We start from the raw sequence: 27,648 nt of genomic DNA, 5'->3' as shown, positions 1-27,648 counted from the left end.
AAAAAAAATTTATTAAAAAAATTTTAAAATGTCTGGCTCTAGGAGATGATTGCAAATGCAAACACCACAAACACTGTTATTTTAATTGTTTGTAGCGCAGTCTTTGTGTCCTTTTGAGTAGCTGCCCTCAAACAGATGCACTCACAAGTCTTACTGTTCAGGGATTATGCATTTCTTGTTTGGGCTTCCTTCTCCATACATCATTCTCTCTCCTTACCTATGTCTTTGTTCTCACATATTCACAATTTGTCCCCAGAAATCATCTGCTTCACGAAATAATGCTTCATAGATCCTAATCCTCAACAAAAGGTGAGGTTTGACAACACCAGCTGAATGTGAGACGAACAGATGTAAAAGGCAGGGAGTAGCCCTGCCCTGAGGAGTTGATCCCATTTCTCATATCCATGAGCTCTTTGTCTTAGCAGAAATCCTTCCATTCAAATGGAGACCACAGGTGCTGCTACCTCAGGTCATCATCGCTTCTGGCAGGTCTGGCTCTTGGATGCTTGGGATGTCTCTCCAGAGACTGATGGCCCAGGGATGTCTGTGCAGAGTTAAGGCTCAGAGACTCATCCAGCTTCCGAGTCTCTGCTTCCAGAACAGCAGCTTTGGGCTCCTTGAGCACAGCTGCAAAGGAGCAGGACAGCTCCTGGTGAAGGTCTGACAGCTCCTGGCTGGTCCTTGCACACCTCTCAATGTAGTTCTGCCGGTGCTGTTGGTCTCGGGCCAGCTGTGACTGCAGCAAGGACACCTGAAAGAGGCAGAAAGCCCAGCTCAGACAAGCCCACGTGGGCAGGAGCATCCGCAGCCCCACGGTACCGGCTGTGGGGGCAGACACAGCCTCCAACTCCAGCCCTCACCAACACTCTGCCCTTGGGGAAGGGGAAAGGAACAGGCTCCCACACTGCCCCTGAACGGAGCTCAGATGATCAACAAGTCCAGTTCATGGCTGGCAAACCCTTCCCTCATACAACCCTCAGCCACCACAGGTCGGGGAGAGAGAGTTCTGACAGGATTTAGGAACCCAGCTCTGATTCCCAAAGCACGCATTCTGGCCACTGACCCCTTTCTCCACAGGCTGTGCCTCAGCACGAGGGCTGCAGCTCCCCTGAGCTCCTGGAAGATTCTTCTATTTGAGCTCCTGGACAGGCAGCTGAGGAACAAGGAGCGAACTCTCCCTCTCTCAAACTTTAGAGCATTCCACACAGGAGCAGAGCACAATGTGGGCAACAAAGCCCAGTGGAATAGTAAGCCTCTGGCATTGCCTCAGATCCCTGGATCTCTGCTAAAATGCAAGCTCCACTGTTACGGAGTCAAGAGAAAATGGAAACAGGCAACAAAGGAGAACATCCTGGCCCAGACTGCCCAGGGAAGGGTTCAGAAAACAAGCAGCTGTGGGGCTTAGGGCCATGGTTTAGTGTTGGGATTGACAATGCTGGCTTAATAGTTGGACTAGATGATCTCAGAGGGCTTTTCCAATCTTAAGCATTTTATGGTTCTATGATTCTGGTATTTTCAGATGATTTCCAGTGTTCTGAATTTCATCCCATCCCTCTCCCCCACTGCCTGATCTTTAGACAAGTCAGAGATAAGACCAAGGCAAAGGATGTTGTTTGGTTGTTGCCAACAGGTGCATGACTGACAATACCTGCTGTACTCACTTCCTGACAGCCAAACCCAACTTGGGCTGTAGCAGCAGGCACAGTTGTGCCCATTAGTACAGCCACAGCAGCCTTTGATGGGAGTTTTCCTACTCCTCACCTGGTTCTGTAACTCAGCTAAGCGCTGACTGCAGTGAGCATGAGACTCCTCCTGTGAAGAAAATGAAAGGATGGTTTTTTAGTCTGTTTGGTCATGGCCACAGGCGATATTCAACTTCTATTAAGTCTCTGCTGGAAGGCTGCTGCCACTGGGATTTCCCATCATTCCTCTGTATGACCAAAGCCTCCTCACACCAAAGAAAATGCTGTTCTCACCTGTCCAGAAGTGGGCAACTTGTGCTGCTCAGACTCAGAGAGAGAAAATCCACAGGTATCGGGGAGTAATCGACCCCTAAAACATCTCTTCAGTCTCCTCCGTTCATGTTCCACCTGCAGGTTGGATGGGAGAAAGGGTCACAGAAACCTGTCAGCAAACATGGGGCAAAAGGACCTCTGGACATCAAGGCAAGGAGATCTCTGCTCACAGACCCTCAATTGCACCAGACAGCACTGGGGGCAAAGAGCTCTCGCTGGGGGCTGTGCAGGAGAGGCCAGTGTGTGTCCGGGGACACGGGGCCAGGGAGGGAGGCAGCGGACTGAAGGTGCCTTTGTGAAAGCCATGGGCTGCCACAACAGAGAGAACAAACAAAGGGGTGTGCCCACAGCAGGGACAGGGAGAGGCAAGGAAACAAGCAGAGGACTCCAAAGCACTGCCTGGGCACACGAGTCATGATCCAGAGGAGCCTGAGGCTCTGCAGAGGCAGTGAAAGCCCACTTTACCTGCTCGAGAGTCCCTCTGAGTTCAGTGTTTTGTTGCTTGAGCTCCACCTTTTCATCTTCCAGCCTTGCAACTGCTTGTTGCAGACATTCGAGGCTCTGCAACATGAGTCTCTTCTCTGAGAGCCATGACAGCTGCTCCCCTTTGGCAACAGCCTGCTGGGCATTCAGAGAGGAGATTCCATGAGCTGATGCTACATAAAGGTTAGAAGGGTGTTACAATCAATACATCGGGGAGAGTGACCACAACAAGAATGGACTGGTCCTTCTTTTCCTCCTTGTCCACAGGCCAAAACAACACACTCTAGGGGCCCTCTGTCAACTCCCATTGGGGAATTGAGTAGTTTGTTCTGGATCTGCTTCCCAATAGTTTTGTTCAGTGTTCCCCATTCTGGTTTTGAGAGACTGGAAGCACTGATTTCCTATCCAGACACTTCATGGTTTTACAAAGTTCTCTTGTGTCTCCACCTCCCTCTCTCTCAGCCATTTCTTGTTGGTTGTGAAGACTTACACATTTACATCTTCCTCTCAGGGAAGTTATTTACCATCTTTGGTCATCCTCTTTGACCATCACTGTAAATTCTCTTACCTACAGTTCTGCTCTCTGTCCTTAGACAACCAACCATGTGCAAGATGTGGGTGAAGCATGTACTTCTGCAGTGATAAAACTATGGTTCTGTTCTCTATTCTCTTTGCCTGTTACATCCTCATACACAACTGCTTGTTGAAAATATCATGTTATCAATCAGGCCATATGCACTGCTCTGAACCTAGTCAGGCACCAACTCCCCCTTTGTGCTTTTTCTTCATGAACTGCTCCTTGGAGCACCTATAAATGTAGTCTTGGTATCAGCACTAAACCAATCTGTGTGTATGCAACTGCATTACCTGACTGAATGCTCTTGCATACCTGACCTACATGGATGTAACTAAAATCTCCTGCTCTTTTCACATTTCTTACCCTTGTCACTTCTTTACTTCCCATCAACAGAACACAATACTTGTCAGCATCCTGATCAGGCTGCAAGTAGTATTTCCCAAGTCATAAGTAAATGTATAATGCATAAATACAGTGTTTTCTTAGTGCACTTTTAACATGCCAATATACTAATGAATACTAGAATATAGGCAAATTCTTGGCAAAGCTGCAGCACAGGCTATTGCAGCTGTTGCACTAGCAGGACATGAGTCAGTCACTTTGGAGAAAGACACACAAATTTGCCTCCCATGATTTTTGGATGGCAGTACAAACATGTCCTGAATGCATAATTAAGCATTTAACCTGACCAGGCAATAATAGAAATCCCATTCTTTTAATATGCTGGAAAAGCTGTCCCTCAGAAATCTCCATCTCGGGAAGCATCCTCGAAGCTCCAGCAGTGCAGCTGCTCTTCAGCCCTCGCTACAGAACTCTGCTCACTTCAGTCCATCACTCTGCTCACCTGCTCCATTCTTTTCCACACCAAATCCAACCCACACGTGTTGCCTGCCCTTGCCTGGGCACGGGAGAAGCAATTCCCCATGCCCAGCTTTTGGCCTGGAGCTGATTTGAATAACAGCTCCAGAGCTGCCTCAGTCATTCCAGGCATGCCAGCAAACAATCTGGCAGCCAGTGGTCTCTGGCTGGAGCCAGGCAGACAAACAAGGCTGCCTGCTGCAGCCCGGGCTGCTTTGCCCAAGCAGGCCTAGACTGACAGGGATCTAGAATCCCACCTCTTCATGGGAAACTTCATTGGAATCCCTCAGGGATGTTTGAATAGACTGAAGATCAATCCCAGTGCTTACCTGTTGATGAAATCGATCTGTGTCTCTCTCTGAAACCATTCTCTGCAGGATGGTTATTTCTTTCTTCAGATTCCCATTGGCCATTTCACTTTTGCTAAGGGCAGCACTCAGGACTTGAGCGTTCTCTCTCCATTCATGTTCTCTGCTTTCTCTCTGATTCAAAGCAGCAGCCACACACTCCAACTCTTCACCACTGGCTTCCCTCTCAGCTTCCAACTGTTGGGGTATTTCCTTCTGCCTTTGCAAGAGATGGTCTCTCTCCTGGAGAATGTTCCTCTTCTCTACTTCCTCTTCCTCCCATTTTTGGAGTTTTTGGATTTGTTTTTTCAGGGTTTCCCCTTCACCTTTCCATCGCAAAGCCAATGTTAATTCTTTCAGAAGTTCACTCTGCTTCCTAAGTTCTTGTTCTCTCTCTATCAGAGTCTTCTTTAAATACTTGGTTCTGTCTGTCTGGTACTTGATCTCTTTATCCTTCTTTGTCAGAGTCTGCTGAACATGCTGGAGATCTTCCCGAAGACCTCTTATTTCCTCTTCTAACTGCTTTTTCTCACTTTGAGCCTTGATCTCTCCTTCTCTCTCAGGGAAGGCTTCTTTCAGGAGCTCTTGCTTTCCACCATGTCTAACCTCTTCATTCTTCTCAGTTAGCCTAAGCTGGAGATTCTGCAAAGTCTTCAGTTCTTCTTCAAGGTGCTGGAGTTTTTGCCTAAGAGTGTCATTGTCTTCATCTTTCTTCCTCACCAGTTCCTCAAGCAGAGTCACTTGCTTCTGGCATGATGTTAGTGCTACTTTCACGCTTTCTTCACGAAGCTGGAATGTGTTCATTTGCTCTGTCTGCTTGAGGAACTCCAAATGGTTCTTCTGCAACATCTGGCTCACTTTGTCTAGATCCTGCTCTAGACTTCTGGCCTGCTTGCCTGCCACCTCCTTCTGCTCTCGAAGGTCCTGGAGATGCTCTTGCAAAGACACTATCTCTTGATCTCTAGCTTCAAGAGAAGATTCAGCATATTCTAGTTTATGCAGTATGGCTTTAGTCTGCACTGCTGTCTCTTCCTTCTGCTGTTGAAGCTTTGTGATGGCCTCCTCCAGAACCCAAATCTTTTCCTCTTTTTCTTTCAGAGTCAGTGTTGTTGCTTGGAAATTTCTTTGCTCAGCTTCATGCTTTTCCTCCTTTTCCTTGCATGCCTCACATTGCTTTCTAAGGGACAAAATTTCCTGCTCTTTTTCCTTTAGTTCCACTTGAAGATGCTGCAGAATTTGCTTCTGCTGTTCAGAGCCTTGCTTTTCTTTTTGGAAGGTCTCAATCAGTTCCTTCTGAGATTCAATCATTAAATCCTTTTCTTTCAGTATTGTCTTAGAGTATTCTAAGTCTCTGTGCAAGACATTCATCTGTTCTTCTGTTTTTTCCTCGTAGCTCCTTGTTTGTTGCTTTTGGATGTCCATAAGTCTGTCTTTCTCTTTCAATGTTGCTAAGGTCTGCTCCAGTTGGTCACGCACAGTCCTTAACTGCACTTCCATGAGTTCTTCAACTTCCTGCATTTGCTTTTGTTGTGACTCAAGCTCTTGATCTTTTTTAGATAAAGAAAGTGTCATGATTTCTACTTTACCAAGAAGCTCTTCCAAATGCCCATCCTGCTGTTCCTTGTGCTGCTGCAAGAGCCTTAACTCTTCCCTTTGAGTGTCACACTCACTCTCTCTGTCCTTAAGAACAGCCCTCAGGTGTTCAAGGCTAGCATTTAGAGATTTCACATCTTCTCTCTCCTTTTCCAGTTCTTGAATCTGCTGAGTCAGAGAAAGAAGCTCCAACCTTTTCTCCTTCAGGTTTCCTTTCATATCATCAAGATCCACAAGCAGATTTCTGACTTGTACTGCACCATGCTGTTCTAGAATCATTATTTTCTCCTCGTGGAATTTGATCTCCAGGTGTCTCTCCTCCAGCTCTTTACTCATCCTGCTGACAGCAGAGTTCTGCAATTCCAGCTGCTTCTCCAGCTCCCTTATCAGTTCTTGCTGGGATCTGATCTCCTGATCCTTCTCTTCCAGCTCTTGGGTCATTTTGCTTAAAACAATCCTTTGCTTTTCTTGCTGCTTCTCCAGCTCCTGTATCTGTTCCTGTTGAGATTCTGTCTTCTGTTCTTTCTCTGTTATGTCCTTAATAACCTGATTAAGAGAAGTTTTATGCATTTCTTTCTGTTTTTCCAGCATTCTCATCTGCTCTTGGTACAACTTAATTTCTCCCTCCCTCTCAGACAGGATGGCAGTCACACGAGTGAGATGCTCCTGCAAAGCTTTGGTCTCTGCTGCTTCTTTCTGGAGAATCTCCATTTTCTTCCCCTGGTTTTCCAATTTCTCATTTTTAATTTTTAACATGGACAGTGCGTTTTGGAGTTCTTGTTCAAGGGAGTGATTCCTGTCTATTGCTGTATTTGCCTGGGTTTCAGAGGCTGTGACTGATTCCTCCAGAAGTTTTATCTCACACTCTAGTTTTTCTTTATCTGCCTGCAGCCTGTCCCGTTCATGCTGCAAAACAGGGAGAAAAAGGGTCACTCATTCCCTCTCTCGGTTTGCTTTTCATACCATACGCCCTTGTGCTGAGTCTTTCCCAGCTCACTCAGCCCATCCCAGCTCCCTTTCTGCCCTTCCCCGACCTCTTGCAGCTCCACTCGAGTGTTCCTTTGGGGAGCAGCTGCCAGAACTGCAGCCAGGATTCCAAGTCCACGCTAAGCAGGATTTAGGCAGTGCCATGAGGATGTGCTCTCCAGCAGGGAGAAAGGGAAGAGCAAACACCCCCAACATTTCATTCCCTGCAGCTGGGGTGACAGGAGTGGTTTTTGAGCTCTCCTGTGTAGAGTTTCCATGGCACCATCCCCGAGAGCCCCACTGCCCTCTCTTGGAGCAGCAATGGCCACATCAGTCTGTCATTCTCTGCTGCCACTCAGGACGAGTTCTCCCCTTGCAGGCACACGTCCTTATCTGCATCAGCACTTTGCTTTTCTCTCTTTTCTCCCCACTGGCTGCTCTCTGATGGCCAAGGCCAAACACCTTTCTATTAACAGCAAACTTGGCCTTCTCACCTCTCGTTCCAGGTCCAGGTATTTGAAATCTGGACGTGGGTTTGGACACGAGGAATTGCCCAGACCATGCAATGTCCATAGAGACAGTGTGGACATTGAGAACTAGAGGGCACAAAACTCCAGCATGGAGGAAAACCAGCAGCCTCAGCACTAACTGGCTTTGACATGACTACGACATCTTTTCCTCCTTATTCAGAAGAATGCAGTTTGAAAAGCTCAGCTGGAAAGAGGTGCTCCTTAGAACTATTAACACAAGGGCCAAACATAGCTAGGAAATGGCCCTTCATGGCATCTGCCGTTCTCACCAGCACATCCTTCCTTTCCTTCTCCAGGCTCTCCAGTTTCCTCTGCAGAGATGCCACCTCCTGACAAAGAGTCACACCCTCTTCCTTCAGGGCAATGGCCTCTTTCTCCAGGGCAGTTTCTCGAGAGGTCTTCTGGTGTTCTGCCCTCCACATCGCTGCAGCAGGAAGGAGAAGGAGAATGAGAACAGCAAAGCAAAGGCAAACTGATGTGCATCCTGCAGGGACAACAGCACTGTCTTCTTGGCCTGCCTGTGTTTGCCAGCCCCTAAGGCCACAAGGGCTTCCAAAGCTGACAGAAATGAAGGAAACTTCAAGGCAGAGAAAAAAGCAGGAATCCAAGGGGCAAGGTTCAGAGGAATAGGAAAGTGTCTTTCCTCTTGGGCTTGTGCAGAGTGAGCAGTCCAAGAGAGACAAAGGAGCGGGGATGCCTGTGCAGCCCTGCTCCAGAGAGGCCAATAGCCTGGGGGCTCTGTCAGGGCCTGGAGTTGGGGGGAATCGAGCTGAGGCATCCAGCTACAGCTCCTCAGCACAGACACAGCACCTGAAAGGCACCACCTGTGCACGGGATCAGCCATAGCACAGCCAGATGGCACTGCCAGCCACGGCATCTTTCTCGAGAAAAAGCTTTCACTGGCACTGGATGGAGAAATCTCCTGCTGGTTGTTCTTCCCCTCTGCCATCTCTGGGCACTGCCCTTTTCCTCTGTGTGGCATCAGAGATCCCTGCTGGGACAGGATGGGGCAGCGGGTGGGAGAGGTGAAGCTGTACCTGCTTGAATTTCTTCCAACTGTTTCAGCAGCTCCTGATTGCTGGCTCTGAGATTGTCCCTCTGAGCCTGCCCCATGCCCAGCTCCAGCTCCAAGGCCTGTATCTTCTTCCTTGCATCATTCTGGAAGAGGCAAGAGGAACAGAATCACCTGTCAGTGCCACTGCTGGCAGGCGACAAAGGGCTACAAACACTAAAGCAGAAATAGCCCAGGTGGGAGAGGGCAGCTGGACCGTACTGGTAGATGTGATCGTGATCCTCCTTCCTCCCCATGCTAGTGAGACAACCCCCCTACAAGAACTTCCACCCATCCTGGCCTTGGCACTCTGCTTGTCCAGCAGCCCAGCAGCAGGACAGGATTTCTGGGTGCATATTACCAGATCTTTCTGGGAATGCTCCAGGTGCTGCTGCAGGTCTTGCAGAGCTGCTGACACTCTGTCCACTGTGAGCTCTGCGGGGACATCCCCATCCTGAGAAGCACTTAGGCCCAAGACATGACCCTTTTCTGAAAAGAGAAGACATTCTGTTTCAAGATTTAATCCAACAGTCTCCAACAAACAAGGCCTCTTTCTACCTAGGAGGAGGTGCCTTTGTCATTGTCCTAGAGCTCGCCTTGCAGCAGGATGTGTGTCACAGGCTGATGTTATTTTGATGACCACTAATGTCAGCACTGCCCCAAAGACAACTGCATGGGCCCTGTGGCTTGACAGGACTTGGGCCCTTCTCCCTTCTGACTCTAATCACTTCTCTACAAACAAACATGGACTTGTGTCTCTGCAGGGAGACAAGACTTCCCAAGGCCTGAGTCAGCCTGAACTGACAGGGTGAGTGTGTCATACCAGGATGACCAGGAACCACCCCCTCGCTCCACCTGCTCTCCCAGCCTCCCACACTTGCCTGAGCTCCAGGTGACCAAGTCTCTGCTATCCCTGATCACGTGGTGGAGAACCAGGAGCAGTTTGTCCAGCTGGGATTGAGTTTCCTGGTGAGCACCACTGGCCTGCTGACACTTTGTGGCCAAGGCCTCTGCTCTGTTCTCAGAGCTCTGGAGCTTCCTACGCAGCTCAGACACCTCAGCCTCCAGCACCTGCACAGAGTCCCTCAAGCTCCGTTCTCCTGCTCGGGACTCCTCCAGCTCCTGCAGCAGCTGCTTCTCTCGAGTTGCCTGGGTAGCCTCCATCTCCAGCACTGCCTTCTGCAGGGCCCGCATCTGGAAGATGGATGCACAGAGCCTCAGGGACAGGGCTGCTCCTGAGGCAGCAGAGCAGGCAGTAGAGCAAGCAACAAAGGAGAAATTACTTCAGGCAAAAAAAACATGCCCAAAACAGAAGGCACAGAGCCAAGGATTCCAGTGGAAACAAGTGTCCTGAAAATAGGGAAAGGGAGCCAATGGGCATCCTTGAGGCTGCAGCTCTGAACACCGGCTGAACTGGCTGCGCTGGAAGTGCCCTCCCCAGCCTGCCATAGCCACGTCTGTGTGCCCACATTGCTCGGTGCCCAGCACAGGCACCAACTCCATCTGGGACAACACTGCTAACAGAGGGATGGAGAAGCTCCAAAGGAGTCTGCTGCTGCTTCTCCTCCCACATTTCCTGCTGGGACCCGGGAGAGAACGGAGGAAAACATCGGCAGCAGACACCAGATCCAGCCTTGGCCTGTGGGTGCAGCAGCACCCCGGGGCAGAACACGGCAACAGTGGATGCTGCTGGGAGGGGAAAGCAGTTGGGGCCTCCAAGCCAAAGGTGATGATGTGTGTCCCTGGAGAAGAGGATGCCAGGGCACAGATTACCTGGGTGTTGAGATCCAGCAGTTCTCTTCTATGTTCTGTGTGGAGCTCCTCAGCCTGGTGAAGAGCAGAACGAAGCTGAGATGCCTGATTGATCTGGGCCAGGTTCTTTTCTTCCAGGGTTCTGAGGCTCAGATCCTTCTCTTCCAGAGACAGAGTCAGCCTGTGGAGCGAGGCAACAGATGGCCATGAGAGACATTCATGTCCCTTGGGTGCCTCAGAGTGGGTGGTGGAGTTGACCACTATGTGAGGTAACACTTGGAACGTGTCAAGCCCTGTCTTGGGGTAGATGATGAGCGAGTCCAGAGCTTACGAGTCAGGATAAAAGGACAGACAAGTAAGGGTGACATTGCTATGGGTGTCTGCTAGAGGCCACCTGAACAGGAGGAGAAGTGGATGAGGCTTTCTACAGGCAACGTAAAGCAACCTCAAAGTCACAGGCCCTGCTTCTTGTGCAGGACTTCAGCTTCCCTGCCATCAGCTAGAGAAGCAACACAGTGTGGGATGTTCCTGGAAAGCATCGATGACAACTTGCTGTCACGGGCAGTGGAGGATCCCCCAAGGAACAGCATGCTGCTCAACCTTACCCTAACAATCAGGGAAGGCCGTGTTGGACATGTGAAGCTTGGGGTCAGCGTTGGCTGCACTGCCTATGAATGAGATTGTGGTGTTCAGCTGGGGGTGAGGAAAAAGCAGGGCAGCAAGCAAGATTACAACCATGGACCTCAGGAGAACCAACTTTAGCCTCTCCAGGGATCTTCTTGAAAGAAGCACATAGGAACAGGCCCTGCAGGGTAAAGGGGTCTAAGTTGATATTCAAGAATCATTTCCTCCAGGCTCAACAACACGGCATCCTAGTGAACAACAAACTGGGCAAAGAGGGCAAGAGATCTGTGTGGATAAGCAAAGAACTCCTGTCATTCCCCAAGCGCAAGCAGGAAGCTCAGGCCACTTGGAATGAATATAGACAGATAGTCGGAGTAAGTAGAAATGAGACAAGGAAGGCCAAGGCCCACCTGAAACTAAGTCTGGGCAAGAATGTCACAGACAACAAGAAGAGCTTTTTAAAATACAACAATCACAAAAGGAAAACACACAAGGATCATGTGTGTCTGTTCCTAAATGGAGCAGAGACCCTGGTAACAGAGGATGCAGAGAAGGCAGAGTTCCTCGGTGCCTTTCTTTGCATTGGTCTGTACTGAACAAGACCAGCCCTCAGGGATCTCTGGCCCAGGAGACCAGGCTAAAGGCATGTTGGAAGGAAGACTATCCCTTGGCAAGACTTTCCTTTCAAGGAGGACTGGGTTAGTGACTGCCTTGGCAAACTTGACATCCACAAGTCCATGGGCCCTGACATGATGTGTCCACGAGTGCTGAGGGAGCTTGTGGACACCAGAGAGAGGCCACTCCCCATTATCTTTGAAAGGTCATGGAGATCAGGAGAGGTGCCTGAAAGCTGAAGGAAGCAAATGTCATTCTGGTCTTCAAAAAGGGCATGGAGGAGGACCCAGGGAACTATGGGCCTGTCAGGCTCACCTCAATCCCTGGAAAGGTGATGGAGCACCTCATTCTGGAGGCCACCTCTACCCACATGGAAGGACAAGAAGATGCTCAGGAATGGTCAGCGTGGATTCACTAAAGGTAAATCATGCCTGACCAACCTGATTGCCTTCTACAATGAAACAACTACCTGCGTGGATGAAGGGAGAGCAGTGGATATTGTCTACCTTGATTTCAGCAAGGCTTTTGACACGGTCTCTCACAACATCCTCCTGGGGAAACGCAGGCAGTGGGGGCTGGAGGAGTGGACAATGGGCTGGACTGAGAACTGGCAGAAGGGTAGAAGGCAGAGGGTTGTAATCAGTGGCACAGGGCCTCGTTAGAGGCCTGTCATTAGTGGTGTCCCCCGGGGTTCACTCCTGGGCCCACTATTGTTGAACTTGTTCATCAATGACTTGGATGAGGCAGCCAATGCCTCCCCATCAGGGTCACTGGGCATCCCCTCAGAGGGATCTCAGCAGGTTGGAGAGATGGGCAGAGAGGAACCTTCTGAAACTCAACAAGGGTCCTGCACCTGGGGAGGAACAGCCCCAGGCACCTGCACAGGCTGGAGCCAACCTGCTGGGAAGCAGCTTTGTGGAGAAGGACCTGGGGGCCCTGGTGGACAAGAAACTCCCCACGAGCCAGCAGTGTGTCCTTGTGGCCAAGGTGGCCACTGGGATCCTGAGAAGCACTGGGAAAAGCATTGCCAGCAGGTCAGGGAGGGGATCCTGCCCCTCTCCTCAGCCCTGTGAGGCACATCTGGAGTGCTGTGTCCAGTTCTGGGTTCTTCTGGACAGGAGGGACAGGGAGCTCCTGGAGCGGGGCCAGCAGAGGCTGCAGAGATAAGGAAGGGACAGAAGCATCTTTCTGATGAGGAAAGGCTGAGGGAGCCGGGGCTGCTCAGCCTCGAGAGGAGCCCCAGCTGAGAGGGGCCCTCAGCCCTGGGTGTCCCTGGCTGCAGGGAGGGCTCAGGGCAGGGCCCGGGCTCTGCTCCGGGGCCCGGCAATGGCACCAGAGCCACGGGCAGGGCCTGAGCCCAGGGAGCTCCAACCTGGACAGGAGGAAGAAATTCTTTCCTGTGCAGTGACTGGGCACTGAACAGACTGTCCAGGGAGGGTGTGGAGTCTCCCTCACTGGAGATATTCCAGAACTCTCTGGACACAACTCTGTTCCACGTGCTCTGGGATGACCCTGCTTGAGGGACGGAGGTGGGACCGGATGAGTGATTGTGGTCCCTCCACCCTTACACATTCTGTGATTCTGTTCACCTGGCTTAGATAACAAATCATGGGTTTAACGTGTCTTATGCCAAGCAAAGGCATCAGGATGCCAGGCTGCTCCAGATCCCAAAGGCTTCAAGTTACAGGACCCAAGGCGGAGCTGCTGGATGTGTCCAGCTCCTTACACTGCAGCTTGGGCAGTGTTAGCACACCCACCTCACAACAGAACACACCCCTAGAGGGAAAGAGCTACTCCAAAAGCCTTTGTCTTCAGAAAAACTCTAACTGAAGGCTTGAAAGAAAAGAAAATGAAACACAACATCCAGACAACCAGACGCGTCTGCACGGAGAGTTCAGAACTCTGCCACGTAGGAAATGCTGCCAGAGCCCCTGGCAGGTGCAAAGATGGCAAAGAGGGAATCCATTCCCACAAGGCAGAGTCCCACAGGCTTTCATTTACCTGGCTTTTTCCTTCTCTAGGGCATCCAAGGAAGCCTGAAGTCCCGAATTTTGGCATGCCACTTCTTCCCATTGACTCCTTTCCATCTCCAAGTTCTTCAGGTGCACTTGCAGCTCCTTGTTCTGATGTTCTGCCTCCTCCAGCATCTTCTGGAGCTGCTCAACCTGCAACAGCTTCTGCCTTGACTGCTCCTGGGCCTCCCTCACATCTTGCTGGGCTCTCTGAACAATCGTTGCCTGGGACTCTCTGGAGGCTGCCAGCTGAGATGTCAACTCTCCCACCTCCAGTCAAACAGAACAAAGCAGTCAGAGGCTACAGCCACAGCCTGTCACTGTCAGCCACACCAGAGGCTGTGAGAAAAGGCAAAGGCCAACTTTCCATTTCTCCCTGTCCTCAGAGCACCAGATTCACAATGCATACGGACAACTTGTTTCAATCTCTACGTGGCCCACCAAGGGCACCTGAAAAAGCACCTCCCACACCAAGGCCAGCAAGAAGAGGCCAGCAGGAATCCGTGCTGATGGTTGCTGGCCAACAGCCCAGAGGACTAGCCCAGCTGTCCAGGGCAGCAGCTGAGATTCAGCAGAGCACCGAGGGTCCTTCAGAGCAGCTGCCAAGGAGCCCAGAGCACGAGGCAGCCCCAGGGACCACCCCAGCAGCTGCTGCTCTGCCATGGAAAAGCAAGAAGGGCACAGACCCCCTGCTGGATGCTGCGGTGCCACTGCTCTTTCACTCACCTGCTTTTGTAGAGCCTCCCTCTGCTCAAGGAGGAGATTCATTTCCTCTTTGATGCCTCGTAATTCTTCCTTGTGCCTCTTCTGCGCTGCCTGGATCTCCCCCTGAGCTTCCTGCAGCTCAGCTTGCAGCTTTGCCTGGATGGTCTGGCAACAAAATGCAGAGCAACTTCCTGCGACCTGCCCTCAGGCTCAGCTTTTCCCACTTGCTCTCTCAAAATCCCATTCCTTCAGCGACTTCTTTTGGCTTCTCTACCCAGCTCTGCTTCCATTGTAAGCCTTGCTTCCCGGGCCTGAGCTCTGGAGCTTGCCAGGCTCTGTGCTGCCAGGGCCTGAAGCAGCCCTTGCCTCCTGACTCCCAGCACCTGCCTTTTGTGCCCTTGCCACTGCCCTGCACTCTGTTCCCTGCCTGCTCAGACTTACCTGCCCCTTCTCTTGCTGCTCTTTCACCTCCTGCCTGAGCTGCTGCACCTGCTGGCAGGCTTGGCTTAGCTGTCCCTGAGTTTGGAGCAGTGTCTCTGATAAAGAATTCTTCTCCTTCTGCTTTTCCAGCAGGACCTGCACAGAAGGAAAGAGCAGAGGGCTTGACACTTCCCCTGCAAACTCTGTGTGGCAAGAGGCAAAGACTGATGGGCTCACGCGCTCTCAGAGCACTCGGCTGCTGCTCCCCTGGGCCACTGTCTGCCCTGGGGGGGACACAGCTTCCCAGGAAGTGACTAAGAACACAGCCCAGGAGACATCTCTGGGTTGCTGTTCAGAAATACTCCAGGCGAGTCTTTAAAAAGATTTGTCTCTTGTCAGCGTTCCCGCTGCGCCCTCCCTGTGCCCACAAAAGAAAAGTCCTACAAACTCAGTTTGGCTATGGACACCGACCAGTACACACCAAAAGAGGACCCTTAAGAGAACAGTGAAGATCCTCCGAGGTAAGTCTTAGGAAAACAGAGCACAAGAGCAGCACAAAAATCCCAACGGAAAGCTGATGTTTCTGCCGGGCTTCCTGTGAGAGGGCTCATTCCTGGGCCCAAAGATAGCCCTGTTCACCTTTCACCTCCCCAAATTCAATGTAGAAGACATGGAGGGCATGCTCCACACAGCCCCATAGCCTGCCATCTCCCACAGCTCCAGCCTTGCAAAAAATCACACCAATTCTCCTTGCACAATCATTACCTCTCGCTTGGCATTTTCAAATCCAGTTCGTTCCTCTTCTCTTTGAGCCTGCAGGGTGGCAACTTTCTGCCTCATCTCAAACAGCACCTTCTCGTGCTCCTGCTCTCTCTCTGCCTTCTCTTTATCCCATTGCTGCAGCGTCTCCTGCATCTCTGCATGGTACCTTTCCCGCTCACTTGACTGAGGAGGGGAGGAAAAATCTTCAAGTTGAAGTCCCCAGGCAAGCTCCTCGCTGAAAAACGTGAAGCTTCATCCCTCCCACAAACCCCAACCTGAAAAGACAACAGCACTGGCTCTCTGCTCTCCAGAAACCGTGTCCTGTCAGGGAATTTAAAAGGAGGCTCAGCAGGTGCAAGGATCCCAGAACCATGGAATCATTTCTGTTGGGAAAGACCTGCACAAGCATTGAGTCCAACCATTCAGAAAAGGAGGTGTCACCTTCTGGCACCCTGATGCCCCAGTCACAAGGACTGAAGGACCGGGGCCTGTTCCATTTGCTTCCAGCCCAAAGCTAATCCCTCTGTCCACCGTGGGAGCACAGCAAGACAGGAACCGAGTTCCCACGCCTGCAGCCAGCAGCACTGTTGGCATCTGCTCCACGCTGGCATCTGCTCCGTGGCAGGTGGGACTCGGGGAAGATCCTGCCCTGGGCCGCCACGCTTTGGGTGGGCACTGCCCAAGCTGCTCTGGAACTCGCCTTACGCCCTCACGGAAGCCGTGGCTGCATTTACTGGCCCAGCACCATCCTGTGGGTCTTCACGCGCCTCCAAGTCCGAGCCGCCGCCTCTCCTGCCCGGCCCAGCAGCGGGAGGCCTCTGGCAGAGGACTGCTGCCCTTTCACACCCTCAGGCTCTGCTGGTGCTAAACCAGCCCCCAGGGCCGGCTTGGACAATTCAGAAGCGTATTGTCACCTACCAGGTCTTGCAGGAGCTTGTTTATTTCCACCTGCTGAGCAGTTCCCTGAAGCCTGAGGCTTTTGTGACACTGCTGCTCTGCCTGCAAGAGCTGTTGTGCTGTGTCTTCCTGCTCCTGCTTCCTGAGAGCTCTCTCTGCTTCCAGCTCACGTTGGAGGCACTTCACTTCTCCTGCAAACACGACCAACAGCAAGATTCAGAGTCTTTACTGCCTTTACTGACTCAGGCCCTTTCAGTGTCAGCGTAGGAGGGCCCTGCCTCCAGCGCCACCGCTCCTCAGAAGCCCTGCAGACAGAGGAGGCTTTACAGCAGCTTCTCTATCTAGGTGGGGCGGCACCACAAACAAAGCACACGAGGTTCTCACCTTGTAGCGCCTCCTTGGCCTGTGTGACTGTGAGCACTTGAGCCTCCAGATGGTTGCTGGTGATCTCCAGCTGGGATATCTGCTGCTGAGCAGCAAACAGGCTGGATTCCAGGCTCTCCTTCGCTGACCTACAGGTTGCAAATACAGAGAGACATGAGCTGCTCGCTCCTGACACTCCCGGGCAGTTATTCCAGGACAACGTGGCTCAAGATGCCCAGGCCTGAGAATGCAAAACGGGTCGCATGGAAACTTGTACAGAGAAGGCCCATTTGTGCCATTTCAGTAGCAAAGCAGGGCCCTCTGAGGGAGTGCCCAGGCCTTCCTTATGGCCTGGCACAGCACAGACAGCCCAGCCCAGCGTGACCTCAACAGCCAAGTCTACATCTGAAAAGCACAGACGATAAAATAAACCCCTGTGCAGTGCTTACCACCTTTATCGTTACAGCCCTTCAGCCCTGTCCCGCTCAGGGTCTCCTCCCTGCCTTTACCTGGTCTCTGCCAGCTGCTTGGAAAGGTCTTGTTGGTGACGCTCCATGGCTGCCAGTCGGCCCTCAAGGGCAGCCTTCTCCCGGCCCAGCAGCTCCTTCTCTCTGCACACCTGGGCCAGTGTGTGCCCTTGGCCAGAGGATTCCTGGTGCAGCTGCTCCAGAGCCCTGCTCAATGACTCTTGCTCCTGGGAAACCTGGAAGCAGGACAAGGTACAGCTCGAGCCCTTCCTCAGGAGCCCTGTGCAGAGCCAGCCAGTGCCACCTCGCAGGCAGCCAGAGGACAGGGAGCTCCTGTGCTCTGGGCTCAAAGTTTCACAGCATCTGCCCTCTGCAGCTCCGATACCCTGGGCTGCCAAAAGCCTCTGGCACTGTTACCTTGGAAGTGCTGTGTCAGGCCCTGCTGGCTTGCCTGGCACCAGATTGCTCCTTCCCAACAAACATCCCTGCCCCAAATTCTGTGTTGTCACCCAAAAATACTGCATCTTCCACAACTGCCACTTGGCAAACAAAATGTCTATCAGGATCTATTCCAGTGCTGGACATTTTCAGGATGGTTGAGGAAAGCAATTTTGCTTGCTGAAGCAAGTGAAAATTCACAGGGTTTCTCCTTCTCGGACAAAACCCACATCAAAGTGTCCCCTCCTCCAGTGTGCAAAGCAGCTCTCTGCAACGAGGGCATGCCTGGCAGGGAAACGGCTCTTGTGGTGAGCAGTCCTTTAGTGACTGATGGCAGTCTGGCTGATGTGGCCAAAGCAGACTCTCTTTGTGCAGCAGTTCACACCAACAATACCATTTACTTGTCTTACACAAAGAAGGTGTCTCATGGCCCTTGCTGGTATTCAAGCCTGAAGACTACACTGTGGTTTTGAGCTTTTCTCTTCAAAAGCAAAACCTCTGCTGGGTATTTGCCAAACCTACCACATACTCCAGAACTGAGACTGTCTGACAGAGACCATCAGAAACAAACCCTTCTCTCACAGCTCTCCTGTAACACCCAATCCAAACCTCCCCCGGCACACTTGGGGCCGTTTCCTCTTGTCCTGTCCCTTGTTCCCTGGGAGCAAAGACCAACCCTCACCTGGCTGCACCTTCCTGTCACAGGGAGTTGGAGAGAGCGAGAAGGTGCCCCCTGAGCCTCCTTTTCTCCAGGCTCAGCCCCCCCCAGCTCCCTCAGCCACTCCTTGTCACACCTGTGCTCCAGACCCTTCCCCAGCTCCAATCCCTTCTCTGGACCCGCTCCAACTTCATGACAAAAAGCATCAACAGAAACATGCAGACCTGTTTTTTTGTTTCAGAAAAAGGATTCAGAGCTACACAGTTTGATTCTTTGGTCACATCTTTTGCCATCTACTCAGATTCATGGACAACATAATCATCTCTTTGCAGCTGATCAAGAGCCAAAAAAGAGGCCAACAAAGGTGAACTAGAAGACTCTGTAGAAGCAGGGGACAACTCTGAGAACTGCAGAACAGCTCTGCAAGGCACCCACACATTTCCAAAAAGGAGCAAACAAAGTGACTTCTAGTACTACCATGTGTCCTCTCAACAAAACCACTGCAGAATCCAACAGGTAAAGCTTTCCTGATCCAAGCAGCCAAATGTCCACACGGATGCACTACGTTTCTGGTCTCACCTGACGGAATTTCTCCTGGGTTTCTGCTTTCTCTTCTCCCAGTGTCCTCAGCTCCATCCACAGCTGCTCCTGTTGCTCCTCTGCTTCCTTCAGCAGCCGCTCTAGCCGGGCTTTCTCTACACAGAGCTCTTCATTTGCTCTTTCACAGAAGTTCAGCTTCTCCTGCTCAGAGATCTTTTCTCTCTCCATCTCGTCCACTTTAGCAGACAAAACTTCCTTCTCTTGCTCCAGCTACAGTCACAGAAGCATAAAGGAAATAAAGTACAGGAAGAATTACTATGAAAGATTGGCTCAGACACAAAAGGAACACTGCCACAGTCAGTTGGTCAGACTGTCCCGAGGCAAGAAGGCTGAGGAGCAGCTGCAGCTGGAGACGAACACCTGGCAGTATCTCTGGCAACTCTGCTCACCTGCCACACATGTTTGTTCAGCTGCACTTTGTCCAATGCAAGAGCTTCATTGATGCTGCTCATCTTTGCTGCTGCAGCCTGTAGATCAGTTTTTTCAGCATTCAGCTTGTTCTGAGCCCCTGTCAGCTCTGCCACTGACCGCTCTGCCTGGAGAGGCAAAAGAACAATGGGACAACAAGAGCAGCAAAATCCCAGACTGCAGGCAGCAACTCCACCTCCCCCGTCTCTGACTTACTGCCAGGGCAGAGCTCCCAATAAGCTCATGGGGACCAATGCCCCCAAAGAGCCTGTCTGGCTGGATCACCATTTTCCAAGAACAACAACAGTGTCCCTCTCTTCTACTGTCAGAAACAGCATCTGGGCTTATCTGCCTGGCACAACTCCCTCTCCCACAGGTGCTGTCTAGGAATAAGGTGTCCATACCTTCTCCAGAGCCACAGCAAACTCATCCTTCTCTTGCTCCAGCAGATCCTTCTGAAGCTGCAATTTCTCCAGTGTCTGTCTCTTGACTACCAACTCACTCTGCAGTAGTGAGTGTTTTTCCTCCAGTGCAGCCAAGTCCTTCACTCTGTGAGGAGGGGAAAGAGGTTTTTATAGAAAAACAGTCTATGCTACAAGAGAGGAGCAGGCACCATTCATTCCTTTACACTGGGCCTCCTCAAGCCCAGCACTGCCCAGAGAAAGCTTTAATACTCACAGAAGCTCCTGCTCACGGTGCACTCTCTCCATCCTCTCCTGCTGCTCTGCCTTTTCTGCCTGGGCTGCCTCTTCCTTCAGCTGCAGCTCAGTGTTACTCTGACGCAGACATGAGGCTTCTCGCTCCATTATTCCAAGCTGTTGCTGTAGGTCTTCCCTAGTTTTCTCAAGGTTTTCACAGTCACTGCAGAGACAAGGCTCAGTCAGAAGAAGGAAGAGGCCTGAAGAGCCATCGATCCCATTTTCAGCCCTCCACAATGGAGCTGGGGGCAGTGGGCTAAGGAAGACCTTGCTCTTTCCCTCCCAAGGAAATCCTCCAGAGGCAAAGGGAAAGGAAGGCAGGATTTTGCCTTCCTTCAGTGAGAAGCAGTGGCTGGACAGGGGCTCTCAAAGAACAGAATTCAGGGAAGCAGCACGGTGAGAGGAAGGAGTCTTCTATTCCAACATCGCTGTGCATCTCCCAGGCAGCCTTGGGAGTCACAGTAGAGCATGAAAAGCCCTGACAGGACGATGCTCAAGAGCCACACTGAGGCCTACACATGGTAGGGCAGGTGAGTTCTTCGCCCAGAACACCTCTGAACTCCCAGACCTGGATGCAGATTGCCTCTGGAACGCAGGAGGAGGAGGAAGAGGAGGAAACACTCACCTTCTGAGTGTTTCTACTAAAGACTGAAGGTGCTGTTGGTGGCTGCTGGACTTCTTGCATTTCTCCTCCAGTTGCTCAAGCCTTTGCTGCACCTCCCTGCACTTCTCTTCCTGATGTCTCTGCTGCTGCAGCAGGAAATTGTTTGAGTCCTGCCTAGCAGAAAGCTCTTCTCTCAGGGCCTGCAGGAATGGGCAGGGAAAGAGCACAAATGAGCAATAAGGAGCAGGGAAGGTGCTCCAGAGAGCTGGAAGAAGCAGCTAGCAGAGACAGCTCCCCTGAAGGCAAAAGCTGTGCTGAGGGGGTGGGCATCAAGGAGAGAAAAGCAGTGGAACACAGAGCTGGGGAGACCAGCAAGGCAGTGCAGGACCATGAGTATGAAGGCGAGAGAAAGCGCCTCAGGTGGCTGAGAGAATGGAAAGGTGTCGAGCTGAGCAAGGCCTCAGCACTGAGCCTGTGGCCACTGGGGAAGACACAGAAGTTCTCACCCGTGTTGCCCCTCGCATCCTTGCCAGTGCTTCCAGAACCAATCCAAAGGCATGCCCTGTATCAATAGATCTTGGAGCTGAGAAGATGTCTCCAGAGTCTGCATGCAGGGAACTGTCAGTGCAGATAATGCTGACCATGCTGTCACTGTTGTCTAACACCATCTGAAAGCCCACATCTAGCTGTTAGTCTTTGCTCCTTTTACTTGGGTTTCTTTATCTTGTTCTCCTTTTCCTCCCATTTTATCCTGGAGTCATCAAAAACTCAGTTCTCTAATTTCTTCGGTCCACAAAGAAGGTGGCTACAAGTACTCCAGGGATTTCTGAATACAGCTACTCTTCACAAGTGTGAAGGGGCTGGAGGCTGCCCGAACACTCACTTTCTTGCAGCTGTGTAGAAGAGCTGACAATTAAACCCTTCTCTATTAAGAGAACTTTAGGACTAAGTTAAGGTTACCCCTGAAAGTTGTGATTCTGGGGAGATTATAACGGTCAGTGAACACAGAGGGAAGGAGCAGAGTTGGCAAATGTATCGACTGAGAAAGTGACCTTTCATAAAGGTCTGAAGAACAACAGAGTCATTGCTCAAAGAGGGTGGGGGAGTTGCCCAAGAAACACTGGAATACAAATGTCAGGAAAACACAGTCCAAGAGAGACCTTAGTGGGGTGGTGAAGGCAAAGTTACTGAAACTTCTAGTGACTCAGCTGAATTGTCACAGGACAGCAAACTCACAAGCTATAACAAGTTCTGTGTCAGAAAAGTGGTCTAAAAATTACACAGGCGATGGCAGTTAACACAGATACATGTTGTGTACTAACTCTAGTCCCTGGGCCACTCTGTTGCCTTGCTCAAGTACTTTAAAATCAAATTTACAGGGATGTGGTCTCTGTACTCACCTCAGTGATATTTTTTATGAGCTTTTGAAGGAAAAGATTCTCTTCTTTGGCACTGTTAGTCAATGAAGCTGCAAATTCTTTCTCTATCCAACTTGATTCCTGAGAACAGAATAAAGAAAGGGTGGGCAGGGAAGAGCTGCTCCCATCTGCAGCATTCCCATCCTCAGTAGCATTGTCACACTGGTAAGTCTCAGGTCTAGTGATTCCAGTTTATTCCTGCCCATAACTATTCCACTTCTTCTTTGCTAAAACTAAGAGGACCAACAGCTAGTTTTTATAGACTCCTATTAAACTGTCAGTTCCAAGGAACTCTGATCCCCAGAGACCTAAAGTCCAGGCACAAAAGCATTGGTGTCACCTCTCAGAGGAAGACACCTGAACTGTTGGCAGTTCCTCTGCCACTGCCTGCACCTGGACTGATTCCACATCTGCCAAACATAGAAGGAGTACTTTGGCAAGGTGCCTGATGTTCCCATACACTGGGCATCTTCACCACTGTTTCACCTGAGGAAGCCACACCTCTGTGTTCAGGCTGGAGAGCAAAGACTGGGCTATCTCCCAGGTAAAGATAAAACATACTAGAATCTCCACTGTGTCGTTAAGTGTTTTCATGGTCTTCTCCTTCTCCTCGTTCTGCTTCTGAGACTGTACAAGCAAGGCTGAGAGCTCCATCACCCTGAGAAGAGAAGGTCTATGTGCCATTCCAAAAGCTTTGCACACCAGCACCTGTTAAAGAGCCAAGCAGGTCCCCAAAGCATAGCAGAGAAAAGTTCAACCCAGGAAACACAGCAAAGGCAGCATTCATCTCTAGAGGTTAATAGGCTTGATGTTGCAAAATGGTACTTCTTGCCCCCAAGGCCTCTGCACTCAGTCTTGCAAGGAATTGTCAGCACTGAGGTGCTACAGTGCTCATGACAGCCCCAGGCAAATTCCTCCCAGCTCCATCAGCACAGCCCTGAGTAGTAAAAGGGTTGTACAAGAAACAACCCTCTTTATGTTGAACTAAGTTTTTCACCAAGAATCAGTTAACAGCAAAAGCACTATCAGAGGCCATCTCTTTTCCAGTCTTGCCTTACTTGGAAGAGCTTCTGTCAGGCAGATACTTTTTTCCATCCTTTCTGTTGAAGGCAAGAGTTTGACTGGGGACAGAAGCAGGGCTGTGCAGAATGGGTATGTTCTAAATGTGAGCACAGCCCAGCCGTGAATCCAAGAAGCTGCCGCAAAAGATAAGGTTGGTAATAGCAAAGTTAGAACACCTTTACCTGTCCTGAAGCTCTTTCTTCTCCATGTCCCACCTGACTTGTAAGGCTATCACTTCCTGAGCTGTCTGGTTTATTTTTGGTTCCACTTGCTGCTCTGCCTGATCCTTCAGGACAGGTTTACCCAGAGTGATGGACTCCCTGAGCTGCACACAGGAGTTCAGGCGGGAGCAGTTCACAAGAATAGACCCAGAAAGCCTCATTTGTTCTGCCTTCAGCTCTGACAAATCTCTGAAAAGGAACCAAGAAAGAGCCACCGTTCACTCCACCATCTTTATCAGCTGACTCACTTCTGAAGCAAGCAATCAGGCATCAGGAAGAGCTGGCAGGCGAGGTGGTATCTTCACTGGGGACAAGTCATTCATCTGACACTTGGGGAACAGGACACATCTTGACAGCTGAGCAATGACTTGACCAGGTAATCAAGTGAGGAGTCTGTTTTCTCCTCAGATATAAAAGTAAGATATGACACAGGCCAGAAGGCCTCAAGCACCTCTAATTACTTTTATTAACATACTCTAATTATCATTAATCAGGAATTTTACCAAGATCCCCAGCTTTTATACACTGTGCTCTTAAGTGCTCTGTTACCACTCCCACTTGGACTGCTAAGAGGCTCAAGGCTGTACCTATATAATAAAACATTTCAGGAAGGTGGTGTAAGAATCAGCCTGAAATGCTGTAACATAAAAGCACAAACAACACAAGGACTAAGTAGCAGGTCAGACGGGCACTACACAATATGGAAGACTTATAATCAAATAAGACAAATGGCTGACAGTAACCCAGAGCTTGAAATTGCATGCTGACACCAGAAGAAGGTACTATTATGGCTACACTATTTTTCTTGGTGTAGAAAGCAAATGGGAGAAAAGAACCTCAGAGAGCCCAAGAACAACAAAACAATCATAAAAAGAGGTATCAAACTAAGCAAAATAAATTGGCCAAATGCAGTAACAGAGTAGAGAAGCTATTCTTTCTTTCAACAATGCTGGAAGAGGAGTAAGTAGATACAGATTGACCAGAATAAACATATGCAAGAAAAGAAAAGGGAAAAAATATGCATTAATGATCTTTCTCTTAGGAGCAGTGGGAAAAGAAACCTGGTAAGATTTTTTAAAGGCAGGTTTTCATAGTTTTATGAAAGGGACCACTCTGTATGCTGCATGCACAGCTTCAGTGAGTCTCTTCCCAGGTGTCCACACATTCCAGTACCTGTGTTCATATGCCCACACATCACCACAGTCATCACCTGCTCAGGGCCTCTGCAGTCCTCATGGCCCAAGCCCTTCAAGTTTATTTGAAAAAACCAGCAGCAAGTAACTCTTCTAAGAACAGCCCAAAGCATGCTGAATGGCATTGCTTCTGACTGCCAAAGGTGAAATCCTACCTCTTGCTGTAACTAATGCAACATCGAGGGTCAAAAAGCAGGACCTAAAAGCAAGCAAGCCACATTTTTTCAGCAGAAGATCTCGCCTTAACTTCCACTCACCGGTCCGTGGCAGTCTTCATTTCCAGGAAATGGCGGCGGAAGGTCACCACCTGACGCCACAGGCTGAGCAGACGGTTATGTTCCCCCCTTAAGTAGTTGTCATAAAGCTAAACATGCAAAAACAAAAAGAAATGCCAATTCAGCCTTCACTGTCACTGTAACATCTCTCAGGAGAAAGTAAAACATCATCACCAGGTGCCCTTTAGTAACTACTGCACCAGGGGCATCAGGGACTGAAGAGGTACCACAGAGGCTCACAGCAGACCTGCCAAGAAGGGAACATCCATACTTCTCCTGTAGCAGTGGGTAGCAGCAAAGCAAGCTGATCATGATTCATCACCTTGCCTTGCAGAGGTGTCTCAAAGTCTCGGCAGAGGAAGACAAACACAAGCCCCTCCAAGCCAAGTGTCAGGCTGGCTTACAACAGCCGGTCAGTACAGGACACCTGGCTTGTTCTTCTGTTGGCCACTTTGGATCTGAACACATACAGACTGGTCTCCCTTGGTCAAAACAAGGATTTAGGAAGTATTAAGGAGACAAGCATTCCTGTGACTGCCCTACAGTGCCCAGCTCTGTCTTCACGACCGAGCAGTGCAGTCACAGCAGGTGGGCATCTCCCCCGAGCACCATCTGCTGACACTCCTCCCTCCCACACCCCTGTCCAGCACCAGTACATCCTTGGCAGAGCCACAACTTCCACACAGCAAGTTCTCTATGCCAGCAGCAGAACGCGTTCCCATTCCCTTCTGGCATCACGGCTGCCATTCCCATAGCTCATCCTCACCTCACGTTCACTGCGCCATTCACTCTCCTTCAACTCCAGCTCCTCCCGGGCCTTCATCCAATCCACCGTCAGCTTTCCAACATCTTCTCTGAGGGCGGAATTAACCTCGCTGGCTTTATCAAGGTGCTCCCGCAGGAGTGTGTTCACTTCTGCCAGATTCTCACACCTTGGAAAGAGAGAGAAACAGCAATGAGGTCACTGAACAAACAGCTCTTCACCATCCCTGTGATTTTCCAGCTCCCTCAACACCGACCTTGTTGTCTGAGAGGCATTAAAAGCACTTTCTAGGGTTAACTAACATTTCTTTGTGATGAAAACCTCATTTGTTTCTCTGTGCTTTAAGCTTTCAATTTCCATCTATGGTTTTGGTTTCCCCTTCAACCTTGACAATGCCCACAGGTAACAACTTGCCCCCTCTTCATGCTGATGGTCACTGGATATATCGCTTTCTTTAGCACTGTCCAGACTTGTTCATCTACTGAACCACAGAATAATTTAGGCTGGAAAGGGACCTTTCACCCGGAATACACACACCACCTCCCCACTCAAAGCAGAGCCATTCAGCACACAGCACTATTACTGCACCACAGAAAGCAGATTGTGGACCTTTCTCCTGTCAAAGCAGCTTGCCCAACCGCTTCCCTTGGGGAGACCAGGTAGCATCGACAGGTTTTCCCTCACTTCCATGAACATCCAGGATACCAAGTATGAAGAAATGCTTCTTCCTTGTACCTTTGCTGCTCCTCTTCCACCTGAAGCAGTGCTTTCTCCAGGCTGTGGTCTGCTGTGGCTTCCCACCTGCCTGGAAGGGATCCCTTTAAGAAAGGAAATGTTTAGTCAAATGCTGGTGTTTCCTTCACCACTGTCTGCATCCACCATTTTCCCATCCATTTTTTGGGTATCTCAGGAGCTTATGGCTTCTTCCAGGTGTAACAGTGTTGTGACTACAGGGAGGAGGGGACGGGAAGGGTGTTAGTCTAAGCAGCTCTCCTCACTCTCCCACTGCTACATATCCTCAGTTGATGACCTCAGGTGTTGACTTTGACTTGAAGCCTGGGAATGCTCTCCTATTCTCCTACTCTTTCGTTTCTAGGTTTACTTTAGCCATGAAGCAGAAAGAAAAGCATAGAGCCAGTTCTGTATATTGAACACCAGCCTTCCTGCCTTCCACAATGCTGTTTCAACAGGTTCTTTCTCCAGGACAGCTGCACCACGTAACACGCAGCACACTCCTCTCCTGAGGCCCAGGACAAATGTAACTCCAATAAAGCACTCTTTCACAAAATCAAAATCCTCAAGTGGGTTTTCTGGACGGGCATTTCTGGGACTACTGACTGTTCTAAGAATGGCAACTGGACAAAACACTGATGGAAAACTCATAGCGCTTCTCTAAACCCTCAGACGGTAAAAATCTGCTTTCCCATCATTGGCTTGTGAAGGGGTTTTATTGGTCTGCATTTGGGAACAGTAGATACACTCTCTTTAGTTCACAACCTGCACACTCACCCCTCCAGCTTTCACTTGCTGCTCCAACTCTCGACACCAGGTCTGGTACTGGAGTACCTGAATGGATACAGAGAACAAAGATGAGAGAAGCAGCTTCTAATAGACTCTGCTCCCCGTGCATTAACTTTTCACTGAGTCTGTACAGCCCAAGCACAGTGATGCTGATACACTCAACAAGAAGTCAATGCAATATAGGGAAGCTTCACTTTAATATGACAGAGATTGAGGCGGGGCTTCTTTTACACGTAGCGCTGTCGGCTCACCTGAGACAGACAGCAAGCGGAACGATGGGACAGGTGCAGGCAGCTCTGCCTGACCTACGGCCCCCACGTACCCCCAGCCAACGTTTGGCTGTTCAAGGGGGTCCTTGAAGCGATCGAAATGAGTTTTCAAACTTGCTTTGCAAGCAAACCGGCCCGACTCCTGCCCGGGACAAACCCTGCTGACGGGGGCGAACAGCAGCGATGCTGCAGGCACCGAGCTCAGGAGGGGCTCGGCAGCGAGACCGCGGAGGGACGGGCGGTGCCGGGGCCTCCCCGCCCCGAGCTCGGCGCCGCCCGCCCAGGGAGGCCCCGCGGGCTCCCGCCAAGTGCCCCGGGCAGCACGGGCGGCTGCCGCCCCGCCGCCGGGCACCCCCCGCTCCTCACCTCGTCCTGCAGCTGCCGCACCAGCCCCGCCTGGCGCTGCTGCGCCTCCTCCGCGCTCCGCAGCCGCCGCCGCAGCGAGCCCGGGCTGAGCTCCCCGCGCCCCGCACTGCCCGCCAT

The 27,648-nt window shown here is 50.7% G+C and overlaps 1 protein-coding gene across 1 annotated transcript; it reads right to left on the bottom strand.

The window, feature by feature from the left end:
- On the bottom strand, positions 1 to 27,648 carry CEP250 (centrosomal protein 250). The gene is made up of 31 exons (XM_069034430.1): positions 27,532 to 27,648; positions 26,885 to 26,941; positions 26,111 to 26,193; positions 25,379 to 25,544; positions 24,595 to 24,701; positions 23,106 to 23,333; positions 22,423 to 22,519; positions 21,844 to 21,942; positions 20,950 to 21,111; positions 20,465 to 20,643; positions 19,820 to 20,002; positions 19,546 to 19,690; positions 19,123 to 19,269; positions 18,713 to 18,943; positions 17,080 to 17,273; positions 16,592 to 16,719; positions 16,229 to 16,398; positions 15,314 to 15,493; positions 14,570 to 14,704; positions 14,150 to 14,293; positions 13,413 to 13,693; positions 10,194 to 10,353; positions 9,302 to 9,614; positions 8,782 to 8,909; positions 8,407 to 8,527; positions 7,639 to 7,793; positions 4,263 to 6,779; positions 2,481 to 2,636; positions 1,977 to 2,090; positions 1,762 to 1,812; positions 1 to 751 (listed from the first exon to the last, which is right to left on the bottom strand). Exons 1-31 carry the CDS (start codon positions 27,646 to 27,648, stop codon positions 461 to 463), a joined length of 7,239 nt encoding a protein of 2,412 aa, XP_068890531.1. The 3' UTR covers positions 1 to 460.

This window comes from Aphelocoma coerulescens, chromosome 20, assembly GCF_041296385.1.
Source record: "Aphelocoma coerulescens isolate FSJ_1873_10779 chromosome 20, UR_Acoe_1.0, whole genome shotgun sequence".
Taxonomy (NCBI): Eukaryota; Metazoa; Chordata; class Aves; order Passeriformes; family Corvidae; genus Aphelocoma; species Aphelocoma coerulescens.
This window is presented reverse-complemented; position numbering and strand designations above follow the sequence as displayed.

Excerpts from the sequence above, each read along its gene's own strand:
- CEP250 (XM_069034430.1), bottom strand. The coding sequence starts at position 27,648 with ATGGCGGGCAGTGCGGGGCGCGGGGAGCTCAGCCCGGGCTCGCTGCGG. Across the intron at positions 24,702-25,378 it reads AATGGCGCAGTGAACGTGAG|CTTTATGACAACTACTTAAG; the intron begins GTGAGGATGAGC and ends TTGCATGTTTAG. Across the intron at positions 22,520-23,105 it reads AAGAAAGAGCTTCAGGACAG|GGTGATGGAGCTCTCAGCCT; the intron begins GTAAAGGTGTTC and ends TTCTCTTCTCAG.